The sequence below is a fragment of the Ictalurus punctatus genome, chromosome 22, assembly GCF_001660625.3.
Source record: "Ictalurus punctatus breed USDA103 chromosome 22, Coco_2.0, whole genome shotgun sequence".
Taxonomy (NCBI): domain Eukaryota; kingdom Metazoa; phylum Chordata; class Actinopteri; order Siluriformes; family Ictaluridae; genus Ictalurus; species Ictalurus punctatus.
In genome coordinates this window covers 5,969,721-5,989,678 of record NC_030437.2, presented here as the reverse complement: position 1 = coordinate 5,989,678, position 19,958 = coordinate 5,969,721, and the positions used below count along the sequence as shown (strand labels likewise).

General features: G+C 41.1%; 3 protein-coding genes across 5 annotated transcripts; 2 read left to right on the top strand and 1 right to left on the bottom strand.

The window, feature by feature from the left end:
• Positions 1–780: 780 nt before the first annotated feature.
• Positions 781–6,255, top strand: LOC108255695 (transmembrane emp24 domain-containing protein 2). Of its 2 annotated transcripts, XM_047149647.2 has the most exons (5): positions 781–1,119; positions 3,582–3,774; positions 4,077–4,097; positions 4,514–4,621; positions 4,767–6,255. In XM_047149647.2, the coding sequence occupies exons 1-5, from the start codon at positions 940–942 to the stop codon at positions 4,889–4,891; spliced, it is 627 nt and encodes a 208-aa protein (XP_047005603.1). In that variant the 5' UTR covers positions 781–939; the 3' UTR covers positions 4,892–6,255. The 2 variants fall into 2 exon arrangements, with proteins under 2 accessions (XP_047005603.1, XP_017307317.1); XM_017451828.3 differs by lacking the exon at positions 4,077–4,097 and having other exon boundaries at positions 783–1,119.
• Positions 6,256–6,753: 498 nt separating this feature from the next.
• eif2b1 (eukaryotic translation initiation factor 2B, subunit 1 alpha) lies at positions 6,754–12,700 on the bottom strand. Its single transcript, NM_001201107.2, has 9 exons — positions 12,387–12,700; positions 12,050–12,151; positions 11,079–11,215; positions 10,533–10,649; positions 10,318–10,430; positions 8,980–9,048; positions 8,583–8,658; positions 8,369–8,494; positions 6,754–7,172 (listed from the first exon to the last, which is right to left on the bottom strand). Exons 1-9 carry the CDS (start codon positions 12,397–12,399, stop codon positions 7,017–7,019), a joined length of 909 nt encoding a protein of 302 aa, NP_001188036.1. The 5' UTR covers positions 12,400–12,700; the 3' UTR covers positions 6,754–7,016.
• Positions 12,701–12,879: 179 nt separating this feature from the next.
• gtf2h3 (general transcription factor IIH, polypeptide 3) lies at positions 12,880–18,820 on the top strand. Of its 2 annotated transcripts, XM_017451826.3 has the most exons (13): positions 12,880–13,020; positions 13,223–13,302; positions 15,222–15,328; positions 15,412–15,554; positions 15,712–15,774; positions 15,872–15,901; positions 16,774–16,802; positions 16,896–16,970; positions 17,113–17,166; positions 17,494–17,562; positions 17,735–17,870; positions 18,194–18,230; positions 18,356–18,820. In XM_017451826.3, the coding sequence occupies exons 1-13, from the start codon at positions 13,011–13,013 to the stop codon at positions 18,423–18,425; spliced, it is 903 nt and encodes a 300-aa protein (XP_017307315.1). In that variant the 5' UTR covers positions 12,880–13,010; the 3' UTR covers positions 18,426–18,820. The 2 variants fall into 2 exon arrangements, with proteins under 2 accessions (XP_017307315.1, XP_017307316.1); XM_017451827.3 differs by lacking the exons at positions 15,712–15,774; positions 15,872–15,901.
• The last annotated feature ends 1,138 nt before the right edge of the window (positions 18,821–19,958 follow it).

Below are 19,958 nucleotides of genomic sequence, written 5' to 3'. Positions count from 1 at the left end.
ACATAAACAAAAATAAAACTTTTGACTGGTTCATCTATGATGATTGTGTCATTGTAATTAATATAGAGTGATGAATGACAGTTCAAATTAAATTATATTATTTTTTCTTTGATATTGACACCTGTTTGGGGGATTATTTATGGGGACAAAATCTTTTTTCTTTTTTACTTTACTTTAAAGGCTTAATTGGGAGCCTAATATATACTTCTACTTACTACTTCATCAGTGTAACAGTTAAACACATTAAGTGCAAAATATAAATAAATTTAAATACTACATGAATCAAATGTTGTATTGTTGTCCAGTTTTAAACTTTTATTACATTTTTTTTTGCTGGGATCAGGATAATCATGATTTTGATTTTTTTTTTTTTTTTTTTTTTTTTTTGATAACAGGTATCCTGATCCTACTAAAAAAACCCCACACATACTGAAGATTTGATACAGAGATTACAAAGGCAAGATTAGATTACATGATCTAATCTGAATTCAGAATACCTTTTTTTTGTCTTTTGAACAAACCCAGTTTCAAGATTAGATCCAGTCCGATCAGATTACTTCTGAACGACTGGCCTCCCTGGTTTTTGCAATGAATCTTCTCTATAGTGAGAAAAAAAAAATCAAAATCATGATTATCCTGATCCCAGCAACGTGTGATCGTGACTTGCGTTGCGTTAATCTGCATGAAGTCTGTCCCTCCGCTTGTTCCGTACTTTTAGCTTTACGTGGCACTACGGAAGCTCTAGGTTCTGTCCAATCAGAAGCGATCACGGCGGCTCGGCGATGTGAGTGACTCCTCCCCCGCATGTCTGCGGCTCGCCGAGGCTTACACTTCCTCTAGTAGCGCGAAGCCGTACTGTATATATAATATATATCTTTTTAACTTTAATAATAATAATCCTTTTCATGTCTAGATTTTGTTAAAGTCGGAGTTTTCGCCATGTTGACCTTTTCGGAAGTCGCGGTTGTCCTGGCAGCGCTGTGCGCCACCGCGTCCGGTTACTTCGTCAGCGTTGATGCTCACGCCGAGGAGTGTTTCTACGAGCGAGTCAACTCGGGCACCAAGATGGGCCTCATGTTCGAGGTGGCCGAGGGCGGCTTCCTGGACATCGACGTGGAGGTAAAAACAAACAAAACCACACTGCTTTCGCGCTGTAGCGCGACCGAGTATCTCCGGAGCAGCGTATCAAGCTAACGCGCCTGAAAAGCGTTCAACACCGCACTGTTTAGGGACACTACTCAGTGTAACGGAGTGCGGTTTGGGACGCAGCCGACACTTTTAATACTATACTAACCCTGTTAGCCTGTTAGCTTCCTTATGTGTTCGACACAAACAGGTTGAAGATGCGCCCGCACACACACAGAATGTTCTGGAACACCATTTAAAGCCCAGATTTATATCCAACTCGCTTATTTTTCAATTATCAAAGCCACAGCCAGCTGTGTCGGTAGTTCACCTTCAAAACCTACTTACAATAACCGACTCACTCATATGAGCTTTGCTAGAATGGATGATATTGTTATTTATTTACATATTTTTTTTAGATGAGTGTTTATTTATTAGACAAGATAGACAGCAGCTCCTGTGTGTGTGTGTGTAACAGCTGTTATTCCTGTTGAGATATTCAAATCAGCTAAAACAGTCTGTGCTGCGCAGAAGTCCTCATTTAGACTGTAAAGTGAGTTATAACCGAATAAAGGGGTTAAAATCAGTATTTCACCATTATAATACTCTTGCTAGTTTCTGGAGCGTGTAAGAAACTCACTCGGTAAACGGAATGGACAGAGAAATGTGTAGAAATCTGTCCGTATTGCTTTGGGGCTGTACAATTTTAGGTAAAAAGCGTTTTAAACGAGAACTTTGCTTTCAAGTTTGATATTTCGGAGCTTTATTTAGTTTTACAGACAAAGATGATAGTATAATCTATCTAAACAGAATATTTTCTTTTTGGAGAGTCTTATTTTAATTTCATAATTTGTCATGGTTAAAACAGTTTTTTCCCCCCGATGACTCATCCTGCGCTAGTTTTGTGTTCGTCCAATGAAATGCTCTCCAGAAGGTGTAAGTCCCACCCCTGGGGGTGTGTCTTGTTCAGTAGTAGCTGTGTGTTAGCATCAAACTCTGTAAAAAAAAAAAAAAAAGTTTTTTCCGAACAGCTTTCGGATATTCGCGACGCAACACTACCTCAGGCTGGTTTGAGAACGCAGTTCGGTCTTTCTATACCATCGGAGCTTGTCCGCGAGTAAGGACGTAATATCGTTTTCTTGCGAAGTTGCGTACGGCGTAACTCCAGAAGCGCACACCATCTGGTCATCTAGGATTTCGCCCTCATTAATGTGGCAAGGTGTGGGTGAGGAAATTCTCCATGGCGATGAGAGCCTTCACAGTCAAGGAATTTAGCCAGTTCGTTAAGCTACTGTCAAGTTTTGATTCGCTGATGTTGTGGTGCATCTCGAACACTATTGGCTGTTGAGTAAATCGGTCAACAGTCAACTTCCCTGTTTGCCCGCTTTCTCACTAAAGCCACCGAAATTACCTGGAGCAATTAGTCCCAGGAACTTTTTTCCAAGGGACAATTTGGTTCCTCTAGACCTTTGTTGACTGCATTTCCATTGCGGTCTCAAGTACCATGAAGATTACGCAGATTAGTCCAATCGGGAAACCACTTGTTGATCCACGGGTCGGTGGTTGAAATAAAATGCTGCGTGCACTCAACCAATCAGCGTGTTCAGCGGCCAAATCCCACCCCCCAAAGTTCCTGAACTTTTGAAAAAGTAGCACTTTCCGAGTGGGAAGTATTTTACCCCGAACTTAATTTAGACCCTGGTCTCTGTGCTGGAAACACACCGAGTACCTCCAAAAGTCCTAGTTCCAGGGGAACGTTCCTGTGGTGGAAATGCGGGTTAATTTAGTCTTGTCAAGTTCCCATTCACCAGTTAGGTCTCCCCTATCACACGGACTTTGCCCTTTGGGTTGGAAGCTGTTATCATGTGCTTCCTCCAAGACATGTGAAGCCAGCCAACACTCTGAGGGAAATGCTGTCTGCCCTCTTCCACGTATGAGATCTCACATGCCCACAATTGGCTAGTGTCATTCTGGTAGGGGAGGGAGGGTGTAGCATCCCTCACGCCCAGAGGGCATGGGTGATTATGCTGTCGTGGACTCCTGGTCACGGATGTGGCATCATTGGGATTCAAAACGCATGATCTCTGGATGATCGAGCAAATTATTTATTTATTTATTTTTTAAAATTGCGCATTTGAAAATGTCACGGGTGAGTAGAGGTCGATCGATTGATTGGTTTCAGCAATCCGCACCGATAACCAATTGCTGGAACTATCGGTTATTGGCAGAAATCCACATCAATGGTGTTTCCCGGTTGCGTCTGTTGTGGGAGAGGCTGAGAAGGGTCCGCTGTCGTCATATGGTACAAGTGCGGCCTCTAGAGGCAAAATAAAAACTATAACTGACCAATTTTGTTGTTATTTTAAACTGTTTTTCATGACTAATTGTGACATTGTAACATCCCTGTTAAAGCAGCTGTTTGACGGTGGTGTGATTTAACCTTGTTCGCTTGACAGATTACAGGTCCAGACGGGAAGCAGATCTATAAAGGAGACAGAGAGTCCAGCGGGAAGTACTCTGTGGCTGCACACATGGACGGCACTTACAAGTTCTGCTTCAGCAACAAGATGTCCACCATGACCCCCAAAATCGTCATGTTCACTATCGATATCGGCGAGGCACCCAAGGGCGACGGCATGGAGACAGAGGGTGTGTCTATGCAGTGACGACTGTTTTCTTTACTATCTGTAAATAACCATGTAGAATGTTTTTGTTAGACATGTAATATGTGTCATTGTGTGCAGTTAAAATGCTTCTGAATCCTTTTACCATAAGATTATTTGTGCATAGATAGCGAGCGTAGTGCATGACTTACGTGTACGTTGTTGAATGTCACAGTCAGTTACATCTCTCGTCTTTTTTTTTCCTTCTCTTCGTTAATTTCATCCTGTCATACTTCTCATTTCACCTTTCTTCCTCTCTCTCTTTCCTGCTTTCTTCCTCTCCCTCAGTTGGTGGTGGCACCTGGGATGGTAGGTTTAATTGGGCTGCATGAAAAGCTTTTGTGTACTATGCATTAGTCTTCCATTAACTATCGCTCTAGCCAAACAAAACATTTACACCTGTTCCGTAACACATGCCACGTTTGTACAGTGTGTTTGGTTTTTACGCGTGCCACTAATTGGAAAATTTTAAGGTTGATGTGGAATTGGGTTACTTTTTTTTTTTTTTTAATTGACATACATGTGGTTTTGTGGGATGGGGGGACAACTCCAAAAAGATACATGACAGACTTGCACTAATCAGTACAACGTTTATCCATGACGAGCAAAGAAGCGCAGACATTTAACCCCATCCATGTGAACGTGATTTCCTCGCTGCTCTCTGCTTGTCCATGCATGCTCCTGTTGCATTAAGCATGTTCTCATCAGGCCCTGTTCCATTACAGTGCACCAAAACAAGCTGGAAGAGATGATTAACGAGCTGGCTGTGGCCATGACGGCGGTCAAACACGAGCAGGAGTACATGGAGGTCCGTGAGAGGATACACCGAGCGAGTAAGATCCTCAGAATACCTAAATCATTGTAATACAATTTTCTAAGAGGACACATAAATAAATAAACATTTTGTTTGAATCCTTTATTAAACATAGAGTGATAAGTTCACGTCAGGTTTAACACGTTTTGCTTTTGTCTCTACAGTCAACGACAACACGAACAGTCGCGTGGTGCTCTGGTCTTTCTTTGAGGCACTGGTGCTGGTGGCCATGACCCTGGGACAGATTTACTACCTGAAGAGGTTTTTTGAAGTGCGGCGAGTCGTTTAATTCACAATTTGTAACGGGTTTTTGTATTCCAAAGTGTCTCGCCATTCTTTGGACTTGTTTGGAGAATAAAGACATATAAACTATTGGGGTGGGGGAGGGGGGGGGATGACCACCTCCTAGTCAATGACTAGAAATGGCTGGACCTGTGAAGGCTGCGAATGCACTCTGCTTTTTTTCCATTCATGGTCCTGTTAAAGATTACATTTTGTATTTTGCGTAAAGGTGCAACGATTGAAAGTTTTTTCCGAGAACGTTGGCCTCGATACACGAGGTCAGACTTTCACTGGCCGATTTGGTCGGCTTCATGTGCGCGAGATCGAGTCAAATGAAAAACGTTTTAACAGTGCAACGTAATTTTAAATGATTTTTAGCTAGAGAAGTCCAGACACTCATTAAGAGCCGGGACGCGTGCGTTGAACTTAACGGAGACGATGTAGAACCGTTATGAACTTTTCGCACCTATTTGTAATACATAATGATGCAATATTTAAAAAAAAAAAAAAACATTTCAAAGCTTTTCATATGACTCGCCCTCATCGTATGTGGGTGGGGGAGGGGTAGTCATTCATTGGGGAAAAAATTCAATTGGTGCACCTTTTTAAAATACATTTTAAAGATATCCCACAAGTTAACAAATTTGATTTGTGGTTAAAAGCTTATTGTTATTATTATTTTTTTAAATCAGAAACATTATTCATCTGTTGGGGTTTAAGGTAAATAGATAAAAGAGAGTTGTGTTCCCTGATTCTTATCACAAATGCTTCTTCGCTGTGACGCACTGCACAAATGTGCAAATTAGAGAAACAACAGGAGTCCATACGTGTTGATTTGTTTCATGTGGTGGTGGTGTCGATGGTCAGGTATGACTTTTATTAATATTTTGTTATGTTAAAAATTACACCAACTGGATACAAATCAAGAGTTCCTTTGCCACCTCGAGTCAATGGAGTTAGTGGGATATAACAATGACTTTTTTTTTTTTTTTTTTTTTTTTTGTACTTTCCCTTTTAAGTAAAGAGTTTTGGAAATGGTTTTGGAAAAATTTGGGAAATGGTTTAAAGCGATTAAATCCCATGTTTTAAACATCAGCCAGCTTCTTTTTTTAAATACTGACTGGAGCTCGTTTACAGACCGTTTTGGTCGGTAATTTGAAATAAACTTTGACTCCTGTGTACAAAAGCAACCGTCCTCAGGGTTTGGTATTCAGACCTATTGGATAAGAGGTCTCCACGTAACGCTATGCTCCACGGTGATCAATATATATATTTTTTTTTTTGTTAAAGGAAACTCTAAGAGAGGGTTGGAGTTCTGAGCTAATGATTGTATGGTTGTCAGTTCAAATTAAAAGGTGTGACTTGTCTGTTCGCACTGTTATTGTTGTTATTATTATTTCTTCTATCTGCCCTGATCTTTTCGTTAATGCATTTAGTTGGTTGTTTCAACAAATTAGTAATTGAACCTCAATAAAACCTCAGATGAATGATGGCATGTGGAAAACTGCCATGTTAGCTGTGACTTTTGTTTGGTTCCATAGGATCCCTGCTCTTTAAATCCTCCCGACTCCCAGAGAGCCACTGTTCGACTTTTAAGAAAGGCTTTACGCTTTGATTCTGCTTCAATTATAAGTCATTTTAGATTTTTAACAAAAAAATTCTGTGAATGAATGAAAAATGTATATTTTGCAAACTTTTAATTCAAACCATAATTTTACAACCATTAGTCACCATCGGTTAACTTGATCACTAAGAAAGGACTTGGGACTAATGGTGGGACGTGTAAGCAAATGAACACGTTTGTAGCAGTGAAACAAGAACAAAAAAACATCTAACAGGAAGGAATATTCTCCTTCCTGTCCATCAAAATATTTTCACAACTTTTTATTATTTTTAAGTAGGAAAGATGAAAGAACCGAGGATGCATTTGTCCAAGATATATGCCATATTACTGTACACAGTGTAAAAAAAGAAAGTTTTCACCTGTACATCTAGTACATGAGTGCCAGATCGACCTGCATATTTAAATCAAGGACATCGGTTCTGAGAGAAACCGAGATGGCCGTGGTGGATTTGCATCAAGGTCAGGAGGATCTTGATTTGATTGTGTGTCTCTGTAATGGCCCTTAGGGTTACAAATAGAGCTTGATAAGCTCGTCGCTGACCGCCGACGGCGTTAACACACCCAGGTCGGTAAAAAGCAGAGTGATGAGCGACGGAGGTGTGTAGTCGATTATCGGATGCTCCTGGTTAAAATCCTCAGCGGTTTTCAGCGTATCTGCTTTATACTGAGAACAAAACAGACTTTGGTTAACACTTTATAGGATCATATACAGTTACATCGGTATCTACACATTGATTATAAAAAAAAAAAATTGTATAAGCATGAGCACCAAGAGAGAAATCTACAGTATCCAGATGAAATTATGCACTGAAGCAAGAGATTTAGGAATTATTGCTTGAATCAACCGCTCCATATATGATAAAAGTGTATTTTAAGCTACTCATGATGCGTAAATGATCGTTTTCTGTTGGCCGCCTTATTGATGGCTCTGATTTCATTCGTCCTACTCAGGATTTTTAGGTGCTTGCATTTCTATTGGCTTTCCTTCTTTTTACTATCAGCCACCCATACTTCAGTCCAAACGACGTCCCAGTGTGTTGGTCAGGTGAATCGGTATCTTCCCTGCTGCTGAAGAATACACCGTTTACCAAGTTCTTCATTTCAGTCGTAACAGGAACTGGAACTGGGTTTTAATGATGCGTTTGCTTAGTTATGACCATTTTCCTTAATCGGACCCTCCAGTGTGTCGGCCACATGCTCGGAGACATACTATACGTCCAAAAGAATAAACGCCTCACTATCAGACACATGTCTGCTTGTTGAACATCCCATTCCAGATTTATTCCCCGTTCGCTGTTGTTATGACCTCCACTCTTCTGGGAAGGCTTTCCACTAGATGTCGGAGCGTGCCTGTGTGGATTTGTGTTCATTCCGCTACAAGAGTGAGGTCAGGCACTGATGTTGGGCGAGGAGGCAAAAAGGTGTTCAGTGGGGTTGAGGTCAGGATTTTGTGCAGGAAACTTAAGATCTTCCGCTCCAAGCTTGGAAAAGCATGTCTTCACAGTTTGGGGCATAGTCATGCTGAAACAAGTTTGTGCATCTTATTTCCAGTGAAGGGAAATTGTAATTCTACAGCAAACAGCAAGACAACATATACAATTGTGTGCTTCGGAGAAAGGGGAAGAACCAGTCTCGGTCAGGCGTTCACATACTTTTGTACCTGGATTCAAAAATTTTGTGGATCAATACCAGGTGACATTTTTTCCACTCTTTAACTGTCTAACATAGTGTAGCCTCAAGTTCCTGTTGTGCATTCTGGGATGCCCCACAAAATTCTGTTGTTTAATGTGGACATTGATTGAAGCTCTTGACCCGAGTCTAACCGCGGTTCAGTAAACAACGGAATTTTAAGGAGCTCACCTTAAACCTATCAGGCACATCTTGCTGGTTGAGCGGGTAAAGACGCACAAACTTGAAGCTCTCCGCCACCACGTAAAACGGCTTGTTGTGCGCTTTGGAGCACACCGCCATCTGGTAGGTGCCGATCTAAACGGATTAAACACAGTTACACATCCAATACCTCGTTATCAATGGAAGCGGAACACGTACGTGCGTTTACACAAGCGAAACTGACCTTATTAATAATGCCTCCGCTTTCAACCACGCCCTCAGCACCGACAATGACCAGGTCTACCTTCTCCATGATGTATCTGAAACCGTTTACAACAATGCAGTCTCACATTTAACACGTACAACATGTGCATCACTGGATGAAACACGACTTATACAGCAAACAGGGTTTGGGAAACATCCACAGCAGACTGAGGCAAGATTCTCTAAAGAGCATGGTGCAGGCATAGATGCCAATCCTGTATTTCCGATCACATCTGAGGGGCTTTGGGATATGGGGAGGGGGGGATGATACTATTTTCTATTGCTAATAAAAATAGAATGCACTATGTTAGAAAACAAAGGGGTGCCATGTGAGACACGGCTATAACACGAGATTAAAATATGAACGTTGCCATTACCCAACTGCAGCATCGAGCACTATCGTGACCGGGATACTGAGTCTTCGCAGCTTTTCGGCCATGTGTTGACTGAGGGGGGAAACAAAAACAAAAAAAACTTTAAGATTTATTAGGCGCAATAACGGCTGATATGTAAGAAATTTTAATCATGACAGAGTGTTGTGATAAGGTTACGAACCAGAAAAGCATTGTTTTTCTAGAACTCCACATCCAGATGTGTTACTGCCCTTTATCACTAGCAGATGATGTCCAAAAACAGTGTGTGGAGAATAAGCCATAACATTAAAACCACCAAAAGGTGACGTGAATAACATCGATTATCTCGTTACAGTGCCACCTGTCAGGGGATGGGATATATTAGACAGCAAGTGAATGGTCAGTTCTCAAAGAGGACGTGTTGGAAGCAGGAAAAAATGGGCAAGTGTAAGGATCTGAGTAATTTCAACAGGGGCCAAATTATGATGGCTAGACGACTGGGTCAGAGCATCTCCAGAATAGCAGATCTTGTGCAGTGTTCCTTGATATGCAGTGGTTAGTACCTACCAAAGGTGGTCCAAGGAAGAACAATCAGTGAACCGGGGACAGGGTCATGCGTGTGGGGAGCGAAGGTTAGCCCGTCTGGTCGTGTGGATGCTACTTTGACACGTACCACCTACCTAAATTTTGTTTGTTGCAACGATGTTCCCTAATGGAAGTGCCCTCTTTCAGCAGGATAATGCACACTGCCACACTGCAAAAATGGTTCAGGAATGGTTTGAGGAAAATGACAAAGAGTTCGAGGTGTTGACTCGGCCTCTGACATTCCTCAGATCTCAATCTGATTGTGGGATGCATCTGTGCGATCGAAACAAGGACAAACAAATCAGATCCACGGAGGCCCCACCTCACACCTTACAGGACTTAAAGGATCTGCTGCTAACGTCTTGCTGCCAGACACCACAGCACACCTTCAGAGGTCTTGTGGAGTCCATGCCTCGACGGGTCAGAGAGGTTTTGGCGGCACAAGTGGAACTTACAGAATATTACGCAGGTGGTTTCAATGTTATGACCGATCGTTGTATCAGCACATGGCTGTTTAAACTGATTTTAATATTCGCAATCTGTCCGTATTAAACAATTGTATTTAAATGATTCAAATTGAACTCAGGCTTCACGTCATTACACAATTACTTTAACGTTAGTTACATTTGTAAATCCACTGCTCGTAGCCATTTGTCTGATTCTCTGCACTCTGTTTTTATTGAAGTGTCTGATGTCTATAGTACGAACACTTCTCCGACGTAGTAGCGCATCTGAGACTTCCAGCAGTTTGGGACCCAAGATGTGCGAGGGACTTACCCGGATGAATCGGGCTGAGATTCCGTCACGTAGACGGTGAAGCGTTTCTTGTCAGCCGCTGCACTCTCTAGGACTTTCAGCACAACCCGCGACGAGGAGTGCGTGAGGATTTTCTGCAGAATAAAAAGCAGACGTGAGGTGCAAGTGACATGGAAGTACGTTCAGTCTGGGTCAGATCTGAGATTGTAGCTCGTTTCATTTCGTAAGATGCTTACAGCGCCATCTTTAATAAACGTGTGGCAAAGTTTGGCCACTTTGCCTCGGGACAAGGAAATCTTCTTCAGAAAAAGTTCGCCTCTGTCCACCATCAAATTCTTGCATTGGGAGAGATCCTATAAAGAAAAAAAATGGTAATATACTTTATTTACTATGTGTACAGCAGCTGTTAGAGGCAACTAATCAACAATGGGGTAGTGTGACATGGCCCGAGGTGAAGCGGAGTTACCGTTACCATCCATAATGTATTCTTTGTATAAGAATAGTTAATAAGACACATGTTAAACTTGCTGCTGGAACTACTGTCAGAGCTGCTGTTATCGAAAATGACTTGAGAATTCAGCAGCCGTGTCGTACATTTGCAAATGTATTCTTTAGACCGATTTGAGTGACAGTTCAACAATAACAACAGTAATAACAGTATAATCGATCATTGACGTGCAACTCAAGGGCGACGGAAACAGTGGTGGCTTTCGTGAAGACGTTTACGCCTACGTGAGAACTGTGTACCTTTGAGCTTATTTTTGTGTGTTCGACTGACTCACCGGATGCTCCAGCGACGTGAGGCTGATGAACCGAAGGAAGAGTTCTCCTCCTGAGGACACGGCCACAGAGGAATCGGCCTCCTCCAGCCTGCCGATGGCTTTGGTCAAGTTCTCTCTTAGGCCCACGATGGTCTCGCCTACAGGAGGCAAGAAATACTCACCAAATCATAATGTGACAAACAAAACAAAACAAAAAAATATCGAGTGGACACCAGTTATCACCTTATAAGATGGATATCATCAGAGGTAAGGTCACCAGAGGTAAAAGCAATCTTCTCTGTCCAATCTGTTTTCATTATTAACGTCCCCCACTCGTAAATTCACTAATCTACAGAAGTCCAGAAAGGCCCTGCTTTATTTCTTTGTCTTAACAAAACAACTAGCTGGTACGGTGCAAGAATTACAGCTTCACAGCCTCATGGGTCATGGGTTTCATCCTGAGCTCAGGTAGACCGTGTGGTGGTTGACTATATTTTTCGCAATCTAGTACATCCATCCATACTATATCGCCGTGAACACTATAGTGATCTGGAACACGTGGTCAGTTTCATCTCTCAAACGACACGTGATAGACAAGGAAAAGAAATAGCGCATGGTTTTTCTGTCCCAATCAAACCAGAGAGAGTAAATAAGATGGAAAATCTACAAAAGGCTGTGAAAACGTTTTCCTTTGTCTATGTCTTTAGACCCGTAGCTAGTCTTTGGTTCAACGCGTGTGACTGGATAAGCCGTAAGAGAGGAACTGCTCGAAATGTTGTGCCGGTTCATGGTTATACAGCTAGAACCAATGAACTACAGGCACACGCACTTGAGATCGGGAAATTAAAGATTAAATAATGTCAGTTACCCAAAATATTATTTTAAATGGGGTGAATACTTAGTCAGAGGCAACTGCCTGACGAGACAAAGAGTGGTTATTTCAACCATAAAGAGTTGTGTGTGAAGGAGAAGGTGCTGAGCTGTGGTCTTACTCTTATCCCTCTTCAGGAACTCCAGGAGAGAGCGGATAGCTGCCACTGCCGAGGCCACATCTGGATCTTGGCTCATCTGCTTCCTGAAATACTCGACTAGCTCTGGAGACAAACAGGACCACAGGATTGTTGAACAAGATGCTCAGCAGCATATGGCCGTTCAGGTGGATTAATCCTTCTGAGATCGAGACACTTTGGTTGTTTTTTTTTTTGTTTTTTTACTTAATTAGAGTATTAAAATAAAACGAGGATAGAGTTTTACAGTGGGAATGAACGTCACGTGACTTTAACCACATTCATATTACAAGCCATGCATCATGCCAGCAGGTTCACATACCTCCTTCATCCATACTGCAGATTCTTGTCTTGTGTATTTCCAAACCCGAGTGTGTGTGTTTGTGTGTGTGTGGGGGCTTAAAAATATTATAATATTATAATAAGCACTTCTCTTCCAGAAGTGAAGCTTACTGACTTCAGCAGTTGTTATTCTGCGTCCTGGGTTTCTCCAGCACGTTGCTGCTGATGCAATGAATGACAGGAACCGCGCTGAACGCAGCTTACACACCGATATCCGCGACACTACGACCTGATAAATACACTTCAGTGCTTTCTGACAGAACTGAAAGATTTCCGTTCGTGACTACCTACTCCAAGGCTCGTTTTAAAATCGGTTGGTCTTAAGAATCCCCAAAAGACACGTCGTTTACTTTCCCAACCATATTAAGACAAACTCTGCCTCCGGCGCTCTGATTGGCTAATCCTTCCTTAATACACGTATAATGGCGTACACGTGGGTGTGATGCAACCAATAGTATGAGCGGTTCCTAATACAGGAGGCGGGGTTTTGTCGGAAAACGAGTGGAAATTAAAGATCCGGTCAAAGGCCGTGGTCGCATAATAATTACGTCACACACGACAACAACGGATACCCGATTTCCTTTCTGGAACACGGCGCTCGGGAATGGCATCAGGTAACTAGATGCTCATGTGACAACTTTCTGTTTATTCTTTAGTGCTGTTTTATTTGAAATGTTGAGCGTGAAAACTTTCTGATCTTTATCTTTATCAGTACAAATTAATGCATGGACAGCATTCTTTCAGTTTAACCGCTAACACCCAAACACACACACACAAACACACACAAACACACATATATCTGTTTCTGTTCTACAGAAGACGAAATTAGTCTTCTGGTCATTGTGGTAGATGTCAACCCGATATGGTGGGGTCAGCAGTCTCAGAGACAACCTGAGGTACGTGTGTGTGCGCGCGCACGCGCGCGTGTGTGTGTGTGTGTTAGTTGAAATGATAATGTGATGTACTGGAATAAAGTTGGTTTGACGGTGGACGTTCGATATTCGCGGAAATTAAGGGACCGTCTCTAAAGTTACATACGACATCGTTAACCACGTTTCTAACTTCAATAGCATTTGAAGGGAATGATTTACACTCATATAACCAACTGGAAAGTGTTCATGTAGGTGTCAGCTATAATGCCCACCTTTTAGATTTGTGATATTTAACAAAATAAACTATTAAATCACACTAAAAACACTTTCCAGTTGGTTTTGTGACTGTACATCATCCCCTTCAAATGCTATTGAGCTTTAAATTATGGTATATTTTGTGTATGAGCCCATGCTGTAATGAAATACATGACAATATTTATATATGATTTAATAGTTTATTTTGATAAATATCAAAAATCAAAAGGTGTTTCTCATACCTGACACCTAGATGAACACTTTCTAGTTGGTTATATGACTGTCAGTCATTTCCTTCAAATGCTATTGAAGTTAGAATCGCTTATAACAATGTCGTATGTAACTTTAGAGACGGTCCCTTAATTTCCGCATATCTGCAAATATCGAACGTCAAACCAACTTTATTCCAGTACGTGATGTTATAATGTGGGTGTGTTGTAATGAAGTGATGTTATAATGTGTGTGTGTGTGTGTGTGTATGTGGAGTGGGGGTTGTAATGGTGTGTGTGTTATAAATAGCTTGTGTGTGTGTTATGTTTTGTTTGTGTGTGTTATAGGGCTGCACAATTAATCAGATATCGATCACGATTACTATTTTGATTGCCCACGATTAAATGAACATGATCGACCGCAATATTGATGTTTAAAGTTCGTCCTCCGCTCATAGAAAACTCCACTGTTTTCTCCACTCAGATCAAGTGCTTCCTACAGTTACAGCCAATCACATAGAGCGGCGCAGGGATGACATCATTTTGTAGTGCCAAAACCCAGAACATGGGTTAGCACTTTAGCACTCAAGCGGCTAGCTTCTCTGCGAGCTCCAGCGCTTTGCGCGAGGGGAAATCATGAAACTAACATGATGCTAAATGGCACTACAGAGGTTGTCGGGGACATTAAACGTCATCACGCCGAACAGGAAAAAACTTTTTTTGGAGATAAACTCAGGGCTCTACAGTGCGACCATTTCACTCGTATTTGTGACTGAAAAGTACTTTGTGCAACTGTAACTAAATATTCACATATACATACATAATCACATAATACATAATTATATACAAAATAATCGGGATTATCATTTTGGCCATAATCGTGCAGTCCTAGTGTGTTATAAATATATATTGTGTGTGTGTGTGTCTGTGTTACAGTTTCTGAATCATTTGGATGAAGGACTAAAATGTAGTGAAGCTTTGTATACTGCCTGCAATTTTACTTATTTTAAACCCTTATTATTATAATAATTATTATTATTACTATTATTATCAGTTATTATTATTATCATCAGTTATTATTAATTGACATGTATATCACAGCGCTGTTGAATTTTCAAACCTGATTGGTCGATCATTTTCTCACAACACCAAATCCCCAGGTGCTTTATTCCTCTTGTACCACAGCAACCTGCCATTGGTTACACTCTTTCATTTATGTGCTTCCTTTAACCGTTTACACTTACCATTTATTTACATGAGACAGGTTACTTCTTACCGTTTACATTACAGCAGCTGTAGACATTGGCTCCCTCTTCCTCTCTGTCTTTAAGTTAATAAGACATAAAAATGCAGCTTGTTATGTTCCCAAGAAACCAGGTTCACGTTGGGCCACATCACACCACCCTGCGACTGATCATTTTCCTGTAACAGCACCCCACAGGTTGTATTATTCCCTGCTTATTTACATCTTTCTCTCAGTTCACACTGTCCAAATGTCTGGATGCGGTGATCGTCATGGCGAACTCTCACCTGGTGATGACCAGAACCAACAAACTGGCCATCATCGCGAGCCACTGCCAGGAGAAGTAAGCCAACTGTAATTCAAATCATCGTTAGCGGTTTGCTTTCCCCACAGTCCGTCTCAGACCTGTTTTATTTCCATTTGAAGTCACTTTCTATACCCAAGCAAGTACTGGAAAGCAGGAGAAGCTTCCGGAGATCACGTGTCCGGACCCGGCGACGGCAAATACGAGCTACTGTCCGTTGCTGACGACGTCATCGCTGATGAGATCAGGAATCTCATGTCCAGGAGTGAGTTACTCGTGTACTTAGATGTGAACTCGCTATTAACTTAACCAGGCTTTTACTGTGGTTTTTAAATCCTAAAACTGTACCTGAGCTTACGTTTGACTATTTCTTATAACGTCTGTAACTGAAATGTATCTAAGCAGTAATAAATATGTTAAAGCACAAGTGAGAGGCCACCAGACCGACACGTTACTGGCTGGATCCCTCGCCAAAGCTCTCTGCTGTATCCTTTCAAACGTTCCTTTCATGTGCTCTTGTTTCGTGTTCTTCGATACGGCTCGTGTTCAGACGAAACGTTTTCTTTAACGCTTGACTCTCAGATATTCATCGGGTGTCTAAGGAACTGGAAGGTAAGCTTTGTTTTCAGTGGAAATGGAAATAAAATAATATTACTGCTTTCATTTTTTTTTGGAGGGCAATTGAACGATGGTTATTAAGTTTCTGTATTTTTCAGGGTGATGAGTGGCGGTGAAATATAAAGGACACTTTCAATGCTGCTTGCCTTTCAGGAGACAGTGGAAACCTTTATTTTGTGTTTTACACAATGACTAAACGAATATCAATTTTAAATGATGGGCAAAGTAAACAAATAGGGATCTGTATTTTTTTTTATGGCCAGTTATGATGATGACGAGGACGACGACAACGACACTGGGCAAGTGAAAGCTTACCTGGAATGTTCTGCTTGCCTGGAAGTCCAATTGACTTGGCTGAAAAGTAGCAGCTAATATAATTTTAACTCGATTGTATGACAAGATAATTGCGTGCAAAATAAGCGAGTGCTACAGTAGATTCCCTAGGAGGGAGCAAAGTCTTTTTCCTGTTCTGATCATGTTTCTGGACTTTTGTCACAATTTCCTTTTCCTCATTCTAGCATGCTACTGTATATGCCAGACCACATCCTTGGTTTGTGTGAGTAGTGCAGCAGGTGGAGGGATTCGGATAAGGAGTATTGAGCGCCACAGCACCACGGAGCAAATTTGTTTGTGTTTGTTGCATTCAAGCAGATATATATATATATATATATATATATATATATATATATATATATATATATATATATATATATATAAAGTGAAGAGTTATCTTTGGCGAGTTGTTTATCTCCGAACACGCTTGTCCGCCATGCAGGCAGCGAATAAAATCCTCATGCGTCCGGGTGTGCCATCTGCGTTTACGCGATACGTGATTTACTCTTCTGTTGTTGCGTTCTTTTTTGCAGCCGGTCGAGACTTGAAGTCGAGGATACTGGTAAGAACCCGCTTTCATTTCGGCAGCTATGAACATGAACACGAGCTGAATATTCCACCAGACGTGACTAACTCAGCAGCTTGTACTCTACAGGTGATAAAAGCAGCTGAGGATTGTGCTCTGCAGTACATGAACTTCATGAACGTGATCTTTGCTGCACAGAAACAGGTCTTTGTGAGATTGTGGTCGTTTTCGATATTCCTTAAAAGCTGACTAAATAGTAGAGAATGTTCTCACAGGAAACTGTTCTCTCTCTCTCTCTCTCTCTCTCTCTCTCTCTCTCTCTCTCTCTCTCTCTCTCTGGTACTAGAATGTCCTGATTGATGCGTGTGTGCTGGACTCAGATTCAGGCCTTTTGCAGCAGGTTTGTTATTGTTTTTTTCCCCATAGACACTACTGTATTTCTCCTTTAATGGGTTTGAAGAGTCAAAGCTTAACGATTCTCAGGTCTTAGTTTGAACTCACATGACGGTGATTGGTGATACACGTCTGGTCTTGGTTGGTTGCGTTTAAACACTGAAAATACTTTGAATTGGACTAGTCTTAATCTGAGAGACATACTTTTGCTGGTATTAATCTGAAATCTTGTACGTGGCGATCGGAAGCAGAACAGAAGATGAGGCAAAATCTAACATGTGATATGATGATATGATGAAATGTAAGACCTCTAATGTTTATTATTATTTTATAGGCTTGTGATATAACTGGTGGTCTGTACCTAAAGATTCCCCAGAAAACTGCTCTGGCGCAGTATTTGTTGGTGAGTTAATCATTCATCATGAGTACAATTCTTCAACAGACGCACCTGGTCCAAAATGATTGTATTATTTAGTGTTGTGTTTGGCGTGCGTCGGGTTTGCAGAGTTGCAGCTCTGTGTGGCGTTGCTGGAGCTGGTGAGCGGTGTGATGTTGATTTGTTATGTTGTACGCAGTGGGTTTTCCTGCCTGACGCGGATCAGCGTTCGCAGTTGGTGCTTCCTCCACCGGTACACGTGGACTACAGGGCAGCCTGCTTCTGTCACCGCAACCTCATCGAGATCGGTTATGTCTGCTCAGTGTGCCTGTCAAGTACGTCTTATACTTCCAGATCTGTTTTGTCACGTAGTCTTTAATGTATTTCAGTATAGGCCAAGGAAAAGCACCTGATACCTCGCTGTAAAATCTAGTGGTGGCCTTTGGGGCTGTTTTGAGGATGATTTAGCCTAAAAACCTGGTTGCCTCTGCCAGGAGGTTAATACTTGGCTGTGGATGAAGCTGCTTTTAACAAAATGATGAGACTTCCAAATGAACAGGCACTATCTGCTTATATCCACATATCTATTATAAAATAATATTCTGGTCATATGGGATTATATGCTTCTGCTTCTTTTCTTTTTTTTTTCATCCAACAGTATTCTGCAACTTTAGTCCTATCTGCACGACATGCGAGTGAGTACTTATAACACCCTTGTCTTCCTATTTCATCCGTAAACAAACCCTTAGTTGAATTTTCTCAGAATTTGCTCTGTGGATTATTATTTTTTATTTCGTTTAAACTTTTTTCCTATTTCCAGGACGGCCTTTAAGATTCCACTGCCGCAGATGATGAAACCGAAGAAAAAGAAACTTAAAGCTGCAAACTGATCCAGTCAACTGACAAATATTCATCTACGATCGAGTTTTATTTTGGATGAGCATTTTTTTTGTAACTTAAAAACCATGAACGTGGGCATTAGATTTTTGCAGGAATCATGCGTAAGAACAAGGTTTAACTATTATGGACAATAATTTTGGGGAACTATTACAGGTTTACATTTTTGTATTGTAAATAGGAAATAAAGATGATACGTTTTGATTATACTAAACAAGTTATGGTATGAGAGTTTGTCCCCACTGAAATGTAGTAAATAGGCAAATATCTGATAAACAGGGAAAAACTATAAATTAGTGTCAAAATTGCTGATATCTATAACAGCAACTCTGACTGTAGTTATGGCTGTATTTCAAGTCACCAGTTTATAATAAAGCAATCGTTCTAATATTATGGTTTCTATAATAACAACTCGTTCACAGGGACTTGGCGGACGCTCCATGTAATCAAAGACTAATAATTATTTTTAATAATTTACGAAGCAAATCGTGTAATTGGTGATATGGTGTGGTTTTCTGTATGGAGACGTGTACCATTTATACCACAGCATAGTTAATGCCGGAATCTGATTGGTCAGGAGGTGTGCATGATTTTTGTATAACAACCGAGTTCGGAAAGTAGTTCCGGCTTTAATGCGAACAACAGGTTAATATTACTGCGCTTGTTATAATACATTATTGTTTCTACAGGAACAGCTCATGCGCACGGACCTGTACAGCGAATGCGCCGCATAATCTAAGCCTAATAATAAACACGTGGTTTTGTTTTAACAAAGTAAAATCTATAATCTTCAACATGAAGTTATTCTTTAGGAGACATTTAACATTTACTGAGGGAGTGTCAGGTGTCAGTGCTTTGTAACAGTCATGGCGCTTTGCAAAGTTTATCAGTTCAGGAATGTCTTGAGAGGAGGACAGAGGAGTTTGTACTTTCCAGTTGCTCTGTAAAACGACAAGTTGTGTTTTTAGAGAGAAAAAAGCGAGGCTGGTGAGAGAACGACTGTATTGTTATTGTGGCTATAACATAAGCGAGAACAGGAACTTACTCATCTCTCGGACGTTCCACAGCAGTAAATCTAACAATAAACCGTTAAAACGTTCAATGTGTCGTTCATTAATAAATTAAACCTTGTAGCTGTGGTATAAGTAGAATAACAAGCTCCAGACCGCGCTGTTATATGAAAATAGTGCACTCCATTGTGCGTTGTGCCACATCACACCACCCACCCCGGCATGCACTATTTTCATATAGGCTAACAGCAGGGTCTGTCGTGTGCTATTCCTTACTTATATAGAAGGAGTCGCTGGTGTCAGCACTTTGTAACAGTCAGTACGTTTTCCACCACAGAAAAGTGTTCAGAACAGAAAACTTTAGTGTTTCCTGGTGAGGAGACAACTGCTAAAGTGAGTGGTGATAGGAACTAACTTGTTTCATGAATGCTCCACAGCATTCAATGCAAGTATTAAACAGTTGAAAAGCATTACGTGGCGTTCATTAAGAAAGTCTAAATTGTGTATAAGTGTAAA

What these genes read in the sequence shown, in the direction of transcription:
- LOC108255695 (XM_047149647.2), top strand. Translation starts at nt 940, where the DNA reads ATGTTGACCTTTTCGGAAGTCGCGGTTGTCCTGGCAGCGCTGTGCGCC. An exon ending in TCCTGGACATCGACGTGGAG is followed by an intron (nt 1,120 to 3,581) that starts GTAAAAACAAAC and finishes TTCGCTTGACAG; the next exon opens with ATTACAGGTCCAGACGGGAA. An exon ending in TGAGAGGATACACCGAGCGA is followed by an intron (nt 4,622 to 4,766) that starts GTAAGATCCTCA and finishes TTGTCTCTACAG; the next exon opens with TCAACGACAACACGAACAGT.
- eif2b1 (NM_001201107.2), bottom strand. An exon ending in GTTCCTGAAGAGGGATAAGA is followed by an intron (nt 11,216 to 12,049) that starts GTAAGACCACAG and finishes TGCCTCCTGTAG; the next exon opens with GCGAGACCATCGTGGGCCTA. An exon ending in GTGCTCGATGCTGCAGTTGG is followed by an intron (nt 8,659 to 8,979) that starts GTAATGGCAACG and finishes AAACGGTTTCAG; the next exon opens with ATACATCATGGAGAAGGTAG.
- gtf2h3 (XM_017451826.3), top strand. An exon ending in GCGAGCCACTGCCAGGAGAA is followed by an intron (nt 15,329 to 15,411) that starts GTAAGCCAACTG and finishes TTCCATTTGAAG; the next exon opens with TCACTTTCTATACCCAAGCA. An exon ending in CCTCGCCAAAGCTCTCTGCT is followed by an intron (nt 15,775 to 15,871) that starts GTATCCTTTCAA and finishes CTTGACTCTCAG; the next exon opens with ATATTCATCGGGTGTCTAAG.